Below are 20347 nucleotides of genomic sequence, written 5' to 3'. Positions count from 1 at the left end.
GAGTGACCATAACATGATTACATTCCATATCCAATTAGAGGGTGAGAAGGTTGGTTCTCAAACAAGCGTACTGAGCTTGAATAAAGGAGACTATGATGGTATGAGAGCGGAATTGATTAAAGTGGACTGAGAAAATAGATTAAAGGGTAAGACGGTACATGAGCAGTGGTGTTCATTCAAGGAGGTATTTTACAACTTTCAAAAAAATTATTCCACTGAGGAAAAAAGGGTGTAAAAGAAATGACAGCCATCCGTGGCTAAGTAACGAAATTAAGGACAGTATCCGACTAAAAACAAGGACATATAAGGTAGCCAAACTTAGTGGGAGGATAGAAGATTGGGAAGTCTTCAAAAGACAGCAAAAACTAACTAAAGGATTGATTAAGAAAGGGAAGATAGATTATGAAAAGAAATTAGCAAAAAATATAAAAACAGATAGCAAGAGTTTCTACAGTTATATAAAAAGAAAAAGGGTGGCTAAGGCAAACGTAGGTCCCTTAGAGGATGAGACCGGGAAATTAATGGTGGGAAACATGGAGATGGCAAAAATGCTGAACAAATATTTTGTTTCAGTCTTTACGGTAGAGGACACTAAGAATATCCCAACACTGGACAAACAGGGGGCTCGAGGGGGGGGGAGGAGCTAAATACAATTAAAATCACTAAGGAATTGGTACTCAGTAAATTAATGGGACTCAAGGCGGATAAATCCCCTGGACCTGATGGCTTACATCCAAGGGTCTTGAGGGAAGTGGCAGTAGGGATTGTGGATGCTTTGGTAATAATTTTCCAAAATTCTCTGGACTCGGCAAAGGTCCCGGCAGATTGGAAAACTGCTAATGTAACACCCTTATTTAAAAAGGGTAGTAGGCAGAAGGCTGGAAATTATAGACCAGTTCGCCGAACATCTGTGGTGGGTAAAATTTTGGAATCTATTATTGAGACAGTAGCGGAACATTTGGATAAACATAATTTAATAGGACAAAATCAGCATGGCTTTATGAAGGGGAAGTCATGTCTGACAAATTTGCTCGAGTTCTTTGAGGACATAACATACAGGGTGGATAAAGGGGAACCAGTGGACGTAGTGTATTTAGATTTCCAGAAGGCATTCGACAAGGTGCCACATAAAAGATTATTGCTCAAGATAAAGAATCACTGGATTGGGGGTAATATTCTGGCATGGGTGGAGGATTGGTTATCTAACAGGAAGCAGAGAGTTGGGATAAATGGTTCATTCTCGGACTGGCAACCAGTAGCCAGTGGTGTTCCGCAGGGGTCGGTGCTGGGTCCCCAACTCTTTACAATCTATATTAACGATTTGGAGGAGGAGACCGAGTGTAACGTATCAAAGTTTGCAGATGATACAAAGATGGGAGGGAAAGTGGAGAGTGAGGAGGACATAAAAAACCTACAGGGGGATATAGACAGGCTGGGTGAGTGGGCAGAGATTTGGCAGATGCAATATAATATTGGAAAATGTGAGGTTATGCACTTTGGCAGGAAAAATCAGAGAGCAAGTTATTATCTTAAAAGGCGAGAAACTGGCAAGTACTGCAGTACAAAGGGATCTGGGGGTCCTAGTGCAAGAAGATCAAAAAGTTTGTATGCAGGTGCAGCAGGTGATCAAGAAGGCCAATGGAATGTTGGCTTTTATTGCTCGGGGGATAGAATATAAAAACAGGGAGGTATTGCTGCAGTTATATAAGGTATTGGTGAGACCGCACCTGGAATACTGCATACAGTTTTGGTCTCCATACTTAAGAAAAGACATACTTGCTCTCGAGGCAGTACAAAGAAGGTTCACTCGGTTAATCCCGGGGATGAGGGGGTGGACATATGAGGAGAGGTTGAGTAGATTGGGACTCTACTCATTGGAGTTCAGAAGAATGAGAGGCGATCTTATTGAAACATATAAGATTGTGAAGGGGCTTGATCGGGTGGATGCGGTAAGGATGTTCCCAAGGATGGGTGAAACTAGGGGGCATAATCTTAGAATAAGGGGCTGCTCTTTCAAAACTGAGATGAGGAGAAACTTCTTCACTCAGAGGGTAGTAGGTCTGTGGAATTTGCTGCCCCAAGAAGCTGTGGAAGCTACATCATTAAATAAATTTAAAACAGAAATCGACAGTTTCCTAGAAGTAAAGGGAATTAGGGGTTACGGGGAGCGGGCAGGAAATTGGACATGAATTTAGATTTGAGATTAGGATCAGATCAGCCATGATCTTATTGAATGGCGCAGCAGGCTCGAGGGGCGATTGGCCTACTCCTGCTCCTATTTCTTATGTAGTTTGAGATTGTGATTGGAGGCTACTGCCCACCAAAAAATATCAGAAGTGTACCACAAACAACATTTTACCTGTGACAGTTTCCCACAGTCTGATTTTTTAACAGCACTGCATTATTAGAATCATTCCACTATGAATTACATCTATGGAATAACTAATTATATTTCTGGGCATACCTAATCTAATCTGAATATACATCAGCTCTCCATTTCCAACAGTGAACCTTTGTTATATTCCATCTCAGCTGGAATAAAGCCTGACACAAACTAAAACATAGTTATCTCAAAATGATTTAAATATGAAAATTTACTTCATATCGCATTAATGATTTCTAATCTGTTATCTATGTTTCTATGTTATGTCTTACATCCTTTATATATCTTGAATACAATTGTAGATTACTTATTATAGTTATAGCATTCATCATTTTTAGACTGAGGTTCAACCCCAACATACAATCAGGAATTCTGATTCTTGTCATCTGACTGGGGGAGGGAGGGAAGGCAACAACACTGACCTTTTACAAAAGCTGTCCCATTGGTGCAAAGTGATCTTCACTCTCGACCCACCCCCGCCCCCCAGTTGCATTGCATCACAGCCTCTCTGATGCAATTCCTCAGTTCTTTGCCCAGAAGAGGCAGCAGTGATGTTTTTGAGACCAGCAACCACACAAAAACATGTGTTAACAAGTCCCAGTAAAATTGTGGTAATCACCAACAATGATAGTAAATTTCTGATAAAACTAGCGCAACAGTAAAACACAGTAAGATACACCTCCAAACCACAGCATATTACAAGGAAAGAGAGAGGTATACCTGGAAGGAACTTTCTATGTAAAGGATGAACTTCAGTGAAAATATGAGGAAGATTGTACACATATGGTAAGGAGTCTTCCATATTTATTCAACTTCTACATACAATCACCATAGGACAGGGTATACAGGAAGAAATAATAGGGGCTTGTGAGAAAGGAACAGCGATAATCACGGGTGATTTTAATTTACATATAGATTGGAAGAATCCGATTGGCAAAGGTAGCCTGGAAGATGAGTTCATAGAGTGCTTTCGAGACAGTTTCTTAGAGCAGCACGTTCTACAGCCAACCAAAGAGCAGGCTATTCTAGATCTGGTAATGTGTAATGAGACAGGATTAATTAATGACCTCATTGTAAAGGAGTCTCTAGGTAGCAGTGATCACAATATGATTGAATTTCGCATCCAGTTTGAGGGAGAGAAGAGTAAGTCTAAGACTAGTGTTTTAAACTTAAAGAAGGGCAATTATGAGGGCATGAAGACAGAGCTGGCTAAACGGAACTGGGAAATTTGGTTAAGGGATAGGTCAGTAGAGATGCAGTGGCAGACATTTAATGAGATATTTCATAACACTCAGCAAAGATTCATTCCAGTGAGAAAGACAGACTCTAGGGGAAGGATGTACCATCCGTGGCTAACTAAGGAAGTTAAAGATAGTATCAAATTGAAAGAAAAAGCATACATTTCTGAGAAGATTAGTGGCAGGTTAGAATATAAAAAACAGCAAAGAATGACTAAAAGAATAATAAGGAGGGAGAAATTAGAGTACGAGAGAAAGCTAGCTAGAAATATAAAAACAGATAGTAAGAGTTTCTACAAAGTTTCTTTAAAAAGGAAAAGAGTAAGTAAAGTGAGCATTGGACCTCCAGAGAGTGATTCTGGGGAATTAATAATGGAGAATAAGGAAATGGCAGATGAATTGAACAGATATTTTGCATCCATCTTCACTGTAGAGGATACAAATAAAATGCCAGAAATAATTGTGAATCAAGAGGTGAAAGGGAGGGAGGAACTTAAAACATTTACAATCACCAGGGAAAGGGTTTTGAAAAAATTATTAGAACTAAAAGCTGATAAGTCCCCAAGTCCTGACGGACTTCATCCTCGGGTCTTAAAAGAAGTGGCTGCAGAGATAGCAGATGCATTGGTATTAATTTTCCAAAATTCCCTAGATTCTGGAAGGGTCCCATCAGATTGGAAAATAGCAAATGTAACTCCTCTATTCAAGAAAGGAGGGAGACAGAAAGCAGGAAACTACAGGCCCAGTTAGCTTATTATTATTAAGGAGATTATAGCAGGGCACTTAAAAAATCTCAATACAATCAGGCAGAATCAACACGGCTTTGTGAAAGGGAAATCGTGTTTGACTAATTTATTAGAATTCTTTGAGGAAGTAACAAGCAACGTGGATAAAGGGGATCCTGTGGATGTGGTGTACTTGGATTTCCAGGAGGCTTTTGACAAGGTGCCACATCAAAGGCTACTACACAAAATAAGGGCTCATGGTGTAGGGGGTAACATATTAGCATGGATAAAGGATTGGTTAGCTAACAGGAAACAGAGAGTAGGCATAAATGGGTCATTTTCAGGTTGGCGAGATGTAATGAGTGGAGTGCCACAGGGATCAGTGCTTGGGCTTCAACTATTTACAATCTCTATCAATGACTTGGATGAAGGGACCGAATGTATGGTTGCTAAATTTGCTGACGACACAAAGGTAGGTAGGAAAGTAAGTTGTGAAGAGGACATGAGTCTGCAAAGGGATATAGATAGGTTGTGAGTGGGTAAAAATTTGGCAGATGGAGTATGTGGGAAAATGTGAACTTGTCCACTTTGGCAGGAGGAATAGAAAAGCAGTATATTATTTAAATGGAGAGGGATTGCAGAACTCTGAGGTACAGAGGGATCTGGGTGTCCTAGTACATGAATTACAAAAATTTAGTATGCAGGTACAGCAAGTGATTAGGAAGACAAATGGAATGTTGTCATTTATTGCAAGGGGAATGGAATATAAAAGTAGAGATGTTTTGCTACAGTTGTACAGGGCATTGGTGAGACCACATCTAAAATGTATAGTTTTGGTCTTCTTATTTAAGAAAGGGCATAATTGCTTTAGAGGCGGTTCAGAGAAGGTTCACGCGACTGATTTCTGGGATGAGGGGGTTATCTTGTGAGGAAAGATTGGACAAGTTGGAGTTTAGAAGAATGAGAGGTGATCTTATTGGAACATACAAGATCCTGAGGGGACTAGAAGGGGTAGATGCCGACAGGATGTTTCCCCTTGTGGGAGAGACTAGAACCAGGGGCCACAGTTTAAAAATAAGGGGTCTCCCATTTAAGACAGAGATGAGGAGAATTTTTTTCTCTCAGAGGGGCATGAGTCTGTGGAACTCCCTTCCCCAGAGAGCAGTGGAGGCAGGGTCATTGAATATTTTTAAGGCTGAGTTAGATAGATTCCTGATTAACAAGGGAGTCAAAGGTTATAAGTAGGTAGACGGGAAAGTAGAGTTGAGGTCGCAATCAGATCAGCCATGATCTTATCAAATGGCAGAGCAGGCTCGAGGGGCCGAATGGCCTGCTCCTGCTCTTAATTCGTATGTTCGTAATCAGGAAGAATATCACTTTAGTACAAAAACATTAGAGGTACGGGCTGTTAGGATTTCTTCCAATAGATTGCATATCTCAGACATCCTACAGGTCTAGCAAGCTTTGGAGAAACTCTCACAATAAGGATTCTGTGGAGTCATTTCTATCTCAATGAGGCAGCCATCAATTAACGGCATTTTGTTAAGGTGAAGTCAAATGGCAGCTAGTTGTACTGGTACTTGACCCTGCTGATGTGGGACCTGTAGATTTGCTTGACTTCATTGTGGAAGTGTACTTCAACTTGACTGCAGCCAGCCAGGTCCCAGGCCTCACTTGTTGGATGATCAGGGTGACAATTTTGAACACCTCCTTCATATTGAAAGCAATCAACATGCAGAAGTACAAGATGGTTGAAACCCTTCATGCTTTTCAGGATTACAAATAGTTTTCCTGACCACGGAGGAACTCTTTGATATTCCAGCCAACAAAAGCATTGTAAATTCATTTTGGAAAATCTTCCTGAATCTGAGAAAGGAGCTGGAGAAATAGAGAGCATTGCCCTTCTTACCATTCCTGCCAGTTATGCATCAAATGAAATGAACATTTGGTGGGAGGGACAGCAACAAAATTCTCCTATCGAGGTCATTGCTGGCCTCTGCCAGGATGTATAGTTCCCAGCCAAATTCTTTACAGGAGCAAAAGGACAACTGTTTTTTTTTTTGGTTGGGGGACAAACTCACCCTTCTGGACCTAGACTTAAGTTGACATTATTGGGACCATACTGATGATTGCACAGTGTTCAGTTCCATTCGCAACCCCTCAAATAATGAAGCAGTCTGAGCCTGCATGCAGCAAGACCTGGACAACATCCAGGCTTGGGCTCATAAGTGGCAAGTAACATTCGCGCCAGATAAGTGCCAGGCAATGACCATCTCCAACAGGAAAGAGTCTAACCACCTCCCCTTGACATTCAACGGCATTACCATCGCCGAATCCTCCACCATCAACATCCTGGGGGTCACCACTGACCAGAAACTTAACTGGACTAGCCATATAAATACTGTGGCTACAAGAGCAGGTCAGAGGCTGGGTATTCTGCGGCGAGTGACTCACCTCCTGACTCCCCAAAGCCTTTCCACCATCTACAAGGCACAAGTCAAGAGTGTGATGGAATACTCTCCACTTGCTTGGATGAGTGCAGCTCCAACAACACTCAAGAAGCTCGACACCATCCAAGACAAAGCAGCCCACTTGATTAGCACCCCATCCAGCACCCTAAACATTCACCACCGGCGCACTGCAGCTGCAGTGTGTACCATCCTCAGGATGCACTGCAGCAACTCGCCAAGGCTTCTCCAACAGCACCTCTCAAACCTGCGAACTCTACCACTTAGAAGGACAAGAGCAGTAGGTACATGGGAACAACACCACCTGCACGTTCCCCTCCAAGTCACACGCCATCCCGACTTGGAAATATATCGCCGTTCCTTCATCGTCGCTGGGTCAAAATCCTGGAACTCCCTTCCCAACAGCACTGTGGGAGAACCTTTACCACACGGACGGCAGCGGTTCAAGAAGGTGGCTCACCGCCACCTTCTCGAAGGCAATTAGGAATGGGCAATAAATGCCAGCCTCGCCAGCGATGCCCACATCCCATGAACGAATAAAGAAAAAATGAATATTTTGTTGGCTCTTTTTTAATCTTTCCAGCATAACTTTGACATGCTTTACAAAGAGGTTCCTATCCATCTGACAATGCTGGAAATGTTTAGCCACACAAAAAGCCATTCCCTGCCTGGGACTTGTATTTAAGGTATCCATAGTGGTCTGCTGCAGGAAGTTTCAATGTGGCCAATGTTCAGAGACTTGTGGGATGCAATGCACATGATACTTATGGATGAGGAAGACCATTTGGTCCATTTTAGCTCATCAATAAAAAATAACCCTATACTTCCCTCATTTTTGCATCTAATTGTTTCTTAAATGATTCCAGGGTTTCACCTCCACTCCTCTGCCTGGAAGCACATTCCAAGTGTTGATCACTCTCTGTGTGAAGAAAAACCTGCTGATATCAGTCCTAAAATTACCTTTCACTAGTTTGAGCCTATGTCCTGTTGTTCAACTCCTACGGTTTAATTTAAAGTAATATTCTCGATTAACCTTTTCCATACCATTTACTATCTTATAAGATCAGCTTTCAGGCACCTTTCTTCCAGGCTGAAAAGCCCAAGTGTCATCAGTCTTTTCTCTGACACTAGGGATCAGCCTTTTTTCTGCACTGCGCTTGAATATCACATTTGTTTCTTAGTGCCCAGAACTGGTCACAGTACTGAAGGTCCCGTTTGACCAGAGCACTGTACAGTTTGACCACAACTTCCTCTGATTTGTATTCTCTTGTTTTGTTTATGTAGGTCAACATTCTATTTTGCTTTGTTGATTGTGGCTTTGCATTGTTTGAACATGTTGAGCATTTAGTCTACTGAGGCTCCCAGAGCTCTTTTATCCTTTGCTATTTCAACAGCATTTACTGCAGTCATATGATGCCCATTTTCCTTCCTATGTGCAATATTTACACTTGTCTGTATTAAATTTCATCTGCCATTGTTTATCCCATTCACATACTTCGCTTAACTCATTCTGTAATTTCTGAGCTGCCTCCTTCGATTCCACTGCCCCTATTAATTTGATATCGCTTGCAAATTTGACCACTTTGCATTGAGTTTCTGAATTCAAGTAATAGATGTAAATTAGAAACAGTACATAGGAACATAGAAACAGGAGTAGGCCATTCAGCCCCTCGAGCCCGCTCCGCCATTTGATAAGATCATGGCTGATCTGTGATCTAACTCCATATACCTGCCTTTGGCCCATATCCCTTAATATCTTTGGTTGCCAAAAAGCTATCTATCTCAGATTTAAATTTAGCAATTGAGCTAGCATCAATCGCCTTTTGCGGAAGAAAGTTCCAAACTTCTACCACCCTTTGTGTGTAGAAATGTTTTCTAATCTCACTCCTGAAAGGTCCGGCTCTAATTTTTAGACTGTGCCCCCTACTCCTAGAATCCTCAACCAGCGGAAATAGTTTCTCTCTATCCACCCTATCTGTTCACCTTACTATCTTATAAACTTCGATCAGATCACCCCTTAACCTTCGAAACTCCAGAGAATACAACCCCAATTTGTGTAATCTCTCCTCGTAACTTAATCCTTGAAGTCCAGGTATCATTCTAGTAAACCTACGCCGCACTCCCTCCAAGGCCAATATGTCCTTCCGAAGGTGCGGTGCCCAGAACTGCTCACAGTACTCCAGGTGCGGTCTAACCAGGGTTCTGTATAGCTGCAGCATAACTTCTGCCCCCTTGTACTCCAGTCCTCTAGATATAAAGGCCAGCATTCCATTCGCCTTATTGATGATTTTCAGCACCTGTTCATGACATTTCAATGATCTATGTACCTGAACCCCTAAGTCCCTTTGGACATCCACTGTTTTTAACTTTTTACCATTTAGAAAGTACCCTGTTCTATCCTTTTTTGGTCCAAAGTGGATGACCTCACATTTGTCTGCATTGAATTCCATTTGCCACAGTTTTGCCCATTCACCTAATCTATCAATATCACTTTGTAATTTTATGTTTTCATTTACACTGATTACAATGCCACCAATCTTAGTGTCATCGGCAAACTTAGATATGAGAGTTTCTATGCCTTCATCTAAGTCGTTAATAAATATTGTGAATAATTGAGGCCCCAAGACAGATCCCTGCAGGACTGCATTAGTCACATCCTGCCAATGTGAGTACCTACCCATTGTCTCTACTCTCTGTCGCCTTTCGCTCAGCCAACTTCCTAACCAAGTCCGTACTTTTCCCTCGATTCCATGGGCTTGTATCTTAGCTAACAGTCTCTTATGTGGGACCATATCAAATGCCTTCTGGAAGTCCATATAAATAACATCCATTGACATTCCCCTGTCCATTACTTTAGTCACCTCTTCAAAAAATTCAATCAGGTTTGTCAGGCATGACCTACCTTTCACAAATCCATGCTGGCTCTCTCTGATTAACTGAAAATTCTCGAGGTGTTCAGTCACCCTATCCTTAATTATAGACTCCAGCATTTTCCCCACAACAGATGTTAGACTAACTGATCTATAATTCCCTGGTTTCCCTCTCTCTTCTTTCTTAAAAAGCAGAGTGACATGTGCAATTTTCCAATCTAAAGGGACAGTTCCTGAATCTAGAGAACTTTGAAAGATTATAGTTAGGGCATCCGCAATGTGCTCACCTACTTCCTTTAAAACCCTGGGATGGAAACCATCTGGTCCTGGGGATTTGTCACTCTTTAGTGCTATTATTTTCTTCATTACTGTTGCTTTCTTATGTTAATTTTATTGAGTCCCTGTCCCCGATTCAATACTAGTTTTCTTGGGATTTCCGGCATGCTATCCTCTTTTTCTACTGTAAATACTGATGCAAAGTAATTATTTAACATGTCTGCCATTTTCCCAATGTCAATGACAATATTCCCACTTTCAGTTTTTAAGTGGCCAACACTGCTCCTGACCACCCTCTTTTTCCTAATGTAAATGACTATAATAGCTTTTCCCAATCTATGTGAAGGTTAAAGTCCCCCATTAAGACCACTATGCCTTTGTTACATGCTTGTCTAATCTCTGCATTCATACAATCTAGCACTTCTGAGCTGCTGCCAGGGGACCTATACACAATTCCCACTATAGTCTTAGATCCTTTCCTATTTCTCAATTCAACCAATAAGGTCTCTGTTGGCTGCTTACCTCTCGTTATATCCTCCTTTATCATTGAAGTGATTTCACCTCTAATCACTAAGGCTACTCCTCCCCCTCTTCCATTTTCCCTGTCTCTCCTGTAGACCTTATAACCTGGTTCTAGCTCCAACATTGAGCCTTGGGACACCCCACTCAGTACTTCTCCCACCCCAACATTACCCCACTAACCAGTACCCACTGTTATCTATCCTTAAGCCAATTTCTTATCCATTCCCATGATTTGCGCTGAATGCCCACATTTTTAAGCTCAACTAATAACCTTTCATATGGAACTTTATTAAATCTTTCTAATCCTTCCACATTATGTCTATGGTTTTAATAAACTAGGAATAGAAACTAAAAGTAGTAATTGCCTTCAAAAGATTCAAACTGTTTCTTGATAGCTACCTTCATTTTTACAAAGATAAATTTTTCTCCAGAATGTAATAATGCTTGGACTCTATCATTTTTTTTGTTTTCGCTGTATATTTTCCCCTAACTTCAGTTTCCCTTGATTATAATTTTACATAACTACCATGATCCTTAAGCCTTCGAAGTACTATATCTGGTAGACTATGGCACTGCCACCCTGAACTTATGGAATTTCCTGTTCTTTTCGGGCAAGCTCTGATCCCAACTGAAGGTAATGGCAGAAGTAAGCCTAGTTGTAGGAGATCTAAACAAGCAAGACAAAGAAAAGACTAAGACATCATCTCAACAAGTGAGTATTTACAAATCGAATATTAAAAATTTGCATTACAGTAATTATGGTTTCAAACGATGCTTAATTACCTGGTCTAGATTTGGTGTTTGATCGCCTTGGCTTTCCCCCAGGTCTGCAAAATAAAATTGCAGTCAACATATTTTCTAGTTTATAATCTTATACATAAGCTGATGCTGTGTTTGCAAGTACAAGTGGGATTCATTGTCACACTGCTGAACAATACCTGAAGAACTGTAGCACAATCTCACTGATAGAATGCCAATGGAGACAGCGGACAAATCAATGGCTACATTTACCTGAAGAGGTAATTTGGCAAGAAGGAAATAATAATGATATTGTCCAGCACTCAAATCAATTTAAGAATTGTACAATGTATAATTCCATACACATGCTCTTCCTATGTCAATAGCCTATTCAAATTAGGAGAGAGAATCCCTTCGAAAATTCAGTGCAGTCCACCTGGATCCTGATAAAAGATCGTTCCATATGAAAACGGAGCTCAAGCAGAATTAAAATTTCCTTTGGCATAAGGGAGTAATTCAGAGGATCTTTACATTTCCTACTGTGAACTTCTGCAAAACTCCAGAAACAAATGGGATTAAAAGAAAAGTATATTTTAACTTCACAGCACTGAGAAAATTAAAAACACACCCACTGTCCAAATTCAAGTGGAAAGTATCTTCATCAGAGACCTCAGAATCTTCAGGAGACTCAAACATAACTGCAACAAAAACCATTGTCCAGTTCCTGTCTCCCTAGAAAAATGTCCTGACAGTTGAAACAATCAGTTTGCACTTTGAATACCCTCTCTTTGTTGGACACAGATAGAAACTTATGCCTTGATCATGAACTTCTGGCATTTCCTAGCTCACTTACATAAGTTGCACTGAGCAAATAACCAGTATATTTGGACAGCCTACATAAGCCTTTCACCAGAAGTGAAGACCCAGCTTCGTTATGCTGAGTTCCTAAGGATTAGAACCTTCACTTCTCAGCCAACTAGCAAGCCTAAACATATAGAATGAAATGGAGTCTCAATGTAGATCCACCAAGACTGTGCAATGATATAGTCAACTGATGCTGTAATCAGAGGCATCCCTTTGAGACAGTTTGTACTTTTTCACCATGATGGATGAGATCACATACTGGCCTTATAAGGCTTGAATGAAGGATGAAAGCAAACATGCAGATGCAGCAAGCAGTCAGGAAGGCAAATGGTATGTTGGCCTAGTTGTAAGAGGATTTGAGTACAGGAGCAAGGATGTCTTACTGCAGTTATACGGAGCCTTCGTGAGACCACTCCTGGAATAGTGTGTGCAGTTTTGGTCTCCTTACCTAAGAAAGGATATACTTGCCATAGAGGGAATGCAACGAAGGTTCACCAGACTGATTCCTGGGATGGCAGGACTGTCGTATGAGGAGAGATTGGGTCGACTCGGCCTTTATTCACTCGAGTTTAGAAGAATGGGAGGGGATCTCATTGAAACATATAAAATTCTGACAGGGCTAGACAGACTGGATGCAGGGAGGATGTTTCCCCTGACTGGGGGGTCCAGAACGAGGGGTCACAGTCTCAGGATACTGAGGGGTAGGACATTTAGGACTGGGATGAGGAGAAATTTCTTCACTCAGAGGGTGGTGAACCTGTGGAATTCTCTACCGCAGAAGGCTGTGGAGGCCAAGTCACTGAATATATTTAAGAAGGAGCTAGATAGATTTCTGGACACAAAAGGCATCAAGGGGTTTGGGGAGATAGCAGGAATATGATATTGAGATAGAGGATCAGCCATGATCATATTGAATGGCGGCGCAGGCTCGAAAGGCCGAATGGCCTACTCCTGCTCCTATTTTCTATGTTTCTATGATCTAGCAATAGGTGAGGTATTACTGTATTAGCAAAGATAATGGAAGTCTTAGAATCCAAAATCAACAAAGCACATCAGGATGCCTAACAAACATATAAACACCTATGTAAGACAGGTGGCCCTGGAAATATCATCGCATCAGGGCTCATACCACCCTCAGCTAAAACTTCCTTTTTCAAATATGGTGATTAGAAGTCACCCTTGTTGATATTGGACTGCAAGAATTCAAAACTTTAGGAAGTTGAGAAATCTGTGAAGCATGAGATTCTTTAATCACTGCAGCGTTAAACTCCACCACTTGAAAACAAACTGGAGTAGGCACTGAAATCTCTCTAGGCAGTTATACAACAATTATCATCAATAATTTATCAAAAGGCTTGGGGTTCAGACCAGATCAAAGAATAGGATTGGTATTAATCTGAGTAGTCAAGAATTCTCATGCTGCTGGGTCAACCTGGATTCACACACTAAAGGTTCACAAACACTGGACATTTTCTAGGAGGACAGACCTGATGAAGGTGGCTACATTTTCATCTAAGCCCTTAAGGACCATGATAGATCTAATAATCTTCCTGTCCACTTTCTGACAGGAAGTATCTGGAGTAGTAACCTCTGCCTTGGTTGAGTGCCATTGCTGTAGATCAGAAAACCCCAGACTCTTGGTCAACAAGGTATCATGTAAACCTGCACCTCAGACTCGTGAGATTTAGGCTAAATTTTCTAGGACCCCACACCACTTACAGGGCCTCATGGGCACTTGGCGGCCTACTGGAACATCATAGTGCACTGCTCGCAGTTTTTTGCCTGTTGAAATCAATGGATAAATTGCTCGCTGCATGTGAGGCCTCAAAATTTAGTCCTAAAATAAAGCTCTAGGCTATTGCCTCTTATGCTATCGGACATCCAGTGCCTTTGTTCCACTAACAATGTAGAAGCCTTTCCTACTTTTAGAGCGCATTATTGCTTAGCTGCAATCAATGGAATTGAAAGGCACTTCACATAAGAAAAAGGGTGGCTGTCCTCATCCTGTAGCAAAAACAAATATGCCCTTCAGTTAACCCAATTCTTCTCCAGCATCTTGCTCAGTTGCTTCAGTAAAAATGTAGAGTTGAGAACAATCCTTAAAGACAATGTAGGTTATTAGAAGCTTTTCCAAGGAAATATTTAACAATTCTATTCAAGAGCTAACCCAGCATCCATCAGCAATGGGATACCATTGAGAGACTATCCCAGCATCCATCAGCAACGGGATACTAACTAAATATCCATCAGCAATGGGATGCTAACCTAACATCCATCAGCATTGGGATGAATTCCAGCATCCATCAGAAATGGGCTGTCTTTGGGATACTATCCCACCATCCAATGGAGCAGGGAAGGCTAAGAGGAAATTCAATAAAGGTTTTTAAAATTATGAATAGCTTTGATAGAGTGAAGAGAGAATGACTATTTCCTCTGGTTGGGGAGTCAGTGACGGGGGGTCATCAATGTAAAATTGCAGGTATTTCTTTATACATAGGGCTGTTGGAGCATGGAATTCTTTGCTACAGGAAGTGGTTCAGGCAGACTATTGTATTTTTAGAAGGTTATACTGATAGGGTTCAATGAAATAGGGTGGGAGGAGGCTCGTGTGCAGCATAAATGCCAGCATAGACCAGCAGGGCCAAATGGCCTGTTTCTGTGCTGTAAATTCAATGTAATTCTATGTAATTTCCAAATGGGATGGTAGCCTTGTAAGAAATGGAGGTAATGACTGTATAAAACTGATAGGTGACTTTCCAATCTTTTCAAGACCATTGGACCAAAGAGCCATACAACTCCTTGGAGAAATCCTTTGAGGAATTGTTGATCTTAGCTCAATTCTTGAATCCAGATTATGATGACTGAGATTCCCGTTAGATTGGTGGTATTGCAGCTTTCGTACCTTCTGTCTCTAAGTACCCTGATCCCAGTGGATGAACCTCATTTGCATGCAATTGGTGGGCTCTCGAAGCGAGCTGCTGGGTCACTCGTCTCGTCTCCAGGTTTGGTGGGGGGGAATGGTTGCACCAACTGTCGGACTGTGGCATGGCTAGTGACACTAGCTGAAGTGCAAAAATGCTTTCTCATTTATTTTGAATCTCCCACATTACCTAACGCAATCAACTGCAGAGCAGTCATTTACACTAAGCATTATGGCCCTTTAAATTTTAACCTCCTCACCACCACCACCACCACCACCACCCCCCCATCTTAGTAACACTGAATGTCAGGACTGCAATGAGTTGCTGACATCTGATAGTACTAAGATATTAACAATAGGAAATACATGATGTATTCCTGTCATTAACCTATTATTTACATACAACTGACCAAATACCGGTGGCCATATTTAATGTCCATTGTCGTTATGGCAGGAAATCTTAAAAATGGTGATAGAATGACTCCTCATCACACTTCCTGCTGCAATCCGCTGAGAAGCTGCTTGAAAATGGGCAGCAAATCATAGGAAAATCTAGCTCCACATTTCTATTCTCTGAAACTAATGGGTTAAGAGCTGACTGACTTTGCTTCAGTTCTAATTGGTTGTCTTTCAATCTACAACAACAAATTTGCATTTATGTAGGGCCGTTAACGTCCTAATATGCTTTACAGAAGTGTATTCAGACAAAAATGGACAGCAAGCCAAAGAAGGAAATATTAGGAGGAGTGACTAAAAGCTTGGTCAAAGAGGTGGGTTTTATGGAGAACAGGGAGGTGGAGACCTAGATGGCTGAAGGTACGGCTGCTAATGATAGGGTGAAAAGAGTGGGGGATGCACAAGGGGCCAGATTGGAGGAATGCAAAGTTCTCAGAGGGTTGTAGGGGTGAAGGAGGTTACAGAGATAGGGTGGGGCGAGGCCATGATGCGATTTAAACAAGAGGATGAGAATTTTAAATTTGAGGCACTGGGGACCAGGAGCCAATAAATATCCTGCAATTTTTGATTAATCATCAAGTTAAGGTTATATTTCTTTTACCCGAGATGACATAACAATTTAACTTCTGCTTCCACAGGAAACCTAAGTTTATTGTATTTTTTGTTTTGATGTAAAATGTGGAAAATTATTATGGCTCTGCTAGAAGCTTTCACTGTATCCAACATAATTTTACTAGGTGTTTAAGGAATGTAGTTGATCTTGACAAATTCACAAATCATCTCTTCGAGGCCAAGAGAAACACTTGCTAGTGATACATCTCACATTCTTCCGTCTGAGCACCAACATCTTAAAAAGTGAATACTTACTCAGCCTGATGTTGACTCTCTGTACCAATAGAACTGACACTTCTTGGTAAAGTAGCTGCAAGAAGAAAAAAGAACAGAACAATTTTGCTTCTTCACACTAACATTATCCATTCTTTTACAGAATTAACTTACCTTACCCGGAAAGTGTTTTAACATATGCAAGGAAGAATTGCTCTAGTCACTATGTGTAGCTAAATCATAAATCATATTTTATGAACATGCATGATTTCATGAAAACCCAATGCTCTTCTTCATAAAAATAAACAGTACAAAAATAATCCCCTAAATGATGAGTTTTCATAAAACATCTTATAGCGACCTCAATGTGTAAAGATCCCAACCGAATGTAACTGCAAGTTGAATTTGTCCAGTTTCATTTGTAAAAGAATGAAGTGCTCAATTGATTTTAGCATGCCTGCAGTCAAGCTGGTCTCGAACTCTCTCCACATATACCTTCACATCTCCTGTGGAACGGTTCATGGTAAACCAGAAGAAAGGCTAAGGGTGTTATCAAAATAAATGTGACAGGGGACGTATTAGAAAGTAAGTATAATACTTACAGGAAGTGTGTGTTATATGCAAGGCCTTAACATATTACTAGTTGATCTCCTGTGGCATTGTTAATGGCAGTCAGAGGTTTTAAAGGAACAGGGGTGTTATGCCAAGTAGTAATAACTGGAGCACTAATTTATCAGCATTGAAGAGACACTGGAATCTGAAAGCACCAGGAAGGAAACCTGGGGTCTGGTAGTACTGGGATGGGGTCTCGGTCAAGCAATATTTTGAGAGTTGCCTCAGGTCCTAGGAAGGAGTCAAAGAATCATACGGCATAGAAGGCCGCCATTTGGCCTGTCGTGCCTGCTCTTTGAAAAAGCTGTCCAATTTAGTCCCACACCCCAGCTTTTTCCCCATAACCCTGCAAATTAGTCCTCTTCATGTATATGTCCAATTGCCCTTTGAAAGTTCCTTTGGAATCTGCTTCCACCACCCTTTCAGGTCGTGCGTTCCAGATCTTAACAACCCTCTGTGTGAAAAAATTTCTCCTCATTTTCCTTCTCGTTCTTTTGTCAATTATTTTAAATCTGTGACCTTTGTTTACTGACCCACTTGCCGGAGGAAACAGTTTCTCCCCACTTGCTCTATCAAAACTCCTCATAATTTTGAATACCTCTATTAGATCTCCCCTTAACCTTCTCTGTTCTAGGGAGAACAATCCCAGCTTTTCCAATCTCTCGGCATAACTGAAGTCCCTCAACTGTGGTATCATCCTGGTAAACCACCTCTGTGCCCTCTCCAAAGTGTGATGCCCAGAATTGTACACAATACTCCAGCTGAGGCCAAACCAGTGATTCGTAAAGGTTTAGCTGTCATCACCTGCAACCCACACTCAAGTTGTGATAATGGCCACGATTTTATCTTTGAAGTCCGAGTGCATTGGGGTGGGGGGCAAACAAAATCAGGGATTTCCGGAGCGCGAGGGAATCCCAGCTCCAACCTGCTGAAAAACGCGCACGACCCAGACCCATCTGGGTGCGCGCGTGCTTCAGGAAGCCGGAAGTCCTGCCGGCTTTATTTAAAGCAGGAATTAAGCTATTTAATCTTGTTGAAATGGTGATTAATCCCGTTATTGATGCAGGGAAATGATTTCAACGCTGGCTCAACGTGTTTCCCATGCTGTGTGAAGCATGCCATGGGAAACTAGGCAGTTGCAGCCAGCAGCCATTTGGCCATTTAAGTCCCTGTTTGACAGATGGAGATAAAAGGTGAGTTATTGCAGCAGGGCACTCAGTTCTCTCAGACAAACTTTTGACTGGGAGTTCTTAGTGTTTAGACTGAGAATTCTTGGTTCACACTCAGAATTGTTCTGTTTACACATATTTACCTACTTTTTGGACCCCCTCAAACTGACATCAGGATGGGGGGCACAATGGCTGCAGTCACCAGTACATCTGAGAAGCAGGCACGGCGTACAGTTCTGCCACTTGCAGTTCCACAAGACAGAGGTACGCCACAGGACCTGCTCAAGAGCAGAAAGGGGAACAACAGAGGGCCCGACATTGCAGGAGGCACTACCCTCATGAGTGTGTCTACAGACCAAGGCTAAGCTTCCTGGATCTCTCTGAGGAGCAGTGCCTACGAAGGCTCAGAGTGAGTCGTCAGGTGGTCGCAAACGTCTGCGTGCTCCTTCATGCAGAGCTGGTCCTGGCTGGGCCTGGTGGCATCGCATTGCTCGTGGCTGTTAAAGTGACCACTGCCCTCAACTTCTTTGCCTCCGAATCTTTCCAGGGCGCCACCGGTGACATTGCTGGGGTCTCTCAGTCGTCTGCCCACAAGTGCATATGACAGGTCATCGATGGTTTGTTTCACAGGGCATCCCCTACATTAACTTCCTCATAGGCGACCTCAGCCAGATGGAGAGGGCAGAGGGTTTCCACTCTCTGGCTGGGTTCCCACGGGTACAGGGTGCAACTGATTGCAAACACACGTAGCAATCTGAGCACCTTCACATGAGCCAGGACTGTTCATCAACAAAAAGGGATATCACTCCATCAACGCGCAGCTCGTTTACAACCACTGGAAAAGATTTCTTCGTGTGTGCGCCAGATTTTCTGGCAGCTGCAATCTCATCTCAATTCAATCTCATTGAAAAGTATAAAATTCTGACAGGGCTAGACAGACTGGAGGCAGGGAGGATGTTTCCCCTGGCTGGGGGGTCTAGAACGAGGGGTCACAGTCTCAGGATATGGGGCAGGACATTTAGGACTGGGATGAGGAGAAATTTCTTCACTCAGAGGGTGGTGAACCTGTGGAATTCTCTACCACAGAAGGCTGTGGAGGCCAAGTCACTGAATATATTTAAGAAGAAGCTAGATAGATTTCTAGACACAAAAGGCATCAAGGGTAGAGCGCGGGAATATGGTATTGAGATAGAGGATCAGCCATGATCATATTGAATGGCGGAGCAGGGTCGACGGGCCGAATGGCCCACTCCTGCTCCTATTTTCTACGTTTCTGCCAGGATTGCTTCATTCTGCGGGAATCCAACATCCCGGCCCTCTTCCATGCACTAAACAGACTTAAGGGATGGCTCCTCGGAGACAAGGGATACCCCTGTAGACGTGGCTCATAACACCTGTGAGAAACCCCATCAGCGAGACACAATGTTGATACGATAGTCACATCACCACCAAGTCTGTCACTGAACACGCGATAGGACTGCCCAAGATGCGATTTCGGTACCTGGATCAGTTTGGGGGAGGGCTTCAATATGCGCCAGCGGGCGTGGGTAGAATTATAGTAATATGTTGTGTCCTGCATAATATCGCGCAATAGTGAGGGCTACCGGTGGATGAGGCCCCATGCCATCATCCATCATCCAGCATCCACATCTGCCATCAACATTGAGGAGGAGGATGGGCAAACCATCGGCAGAGCAGCGGCATACCTGGCTGCTCGTGAGGCCAGGGAGTCACTAATATTTGACCAATTCTCTTAAGGACATCTGCCAAATGAGGATAGTGCAGTCATCAGACCACCTGGAACAAGCACCACCAACACCAGCACAAAACAGTCCTACAATTACACATACACCCACTGTAAACGCACCCACTGGGTGGCATCAAGTCTCACCGTTCATGAAGAAGCACATGAAAGGACACTATCACAAAAGGCACTCAACAACAGGCAAGATGTGGCAGTAGTGGTGAGAACGCTAACATTTAATGTGAATTTAACAAAAAACAAACATAAATGAAAAACATGACAGTTTGTCAGACCCTTGTGCATACCCTTTGTGATCACAAAACCTTAGCCTTTCGCTTCCTACTACTTCTACGTGGCGCATCCCCTGTAGCTGTAGCAGAGGTAGCGGCAGGTTCATGCCCTGACTGGGCCTACGCTTTTGGGTTTTGTAGTCCATGAGGGCGCCGCCAAAGACTGCTCTGCCTGCACCTGTGCAGGGGCAGACTCAGCCACTTGGAAAGGAGGCAATACTGTGGGGACTGGTTGAGGGGGGGGCAA

The 20347-nt window shown here is 42.4% G+C and overlaps 1 protein-coding gene across 2 annotated transcripts in view; it reads right to left on the bottom strand.

Annotated features, from left to right (window-relative positions):
* Positions 1 to 20347, bottom strand: part of nek10 (NIMA-related kinase 10) — a 211732-nt gene that overhangs the window by 32273 nt on the left and 159112 nt on the right. For both annotated transcript variants that reach the window (XM_068002825.1, XM_068002817.1), the window contains exons 31-32: positions 16328 to 16382; positions 11266 to 11309 (exon numbers count right to left, since the gene is read on the bottom strand). In XM_068002825.1, the coding sequence (XP_067858926.1) occupies positions 11266 to 11309; positions 16328 to 16382 (99 nt within the window). The remainder of the gene's footprint in view (positions 1 to 11265; positions 11310 to 16327; positions 16383 to 20347) is intronic.

This window comes from Heptranchias perlo, chromosome 2, assembly GCF_035084215.1.
Source record: "Heptranchias perlo isolate sHepPer1 chromosome 2, sHepPer1.hap1, whole genome shotgun sequence".
In the NCBI taxonomy this organism is placed as follows: Eukaryota; Metazoa; Chordata; class Chondrichthyes; order Hexanchiformes; family Hexanchidae; genus Heptranchias; species Heptranchias perlo.
The sequence above is the reverse complement of the archived record's forward strand: the minus strand, read 5'-3'. Positions and strand labels throughout refer to the sequence as shown.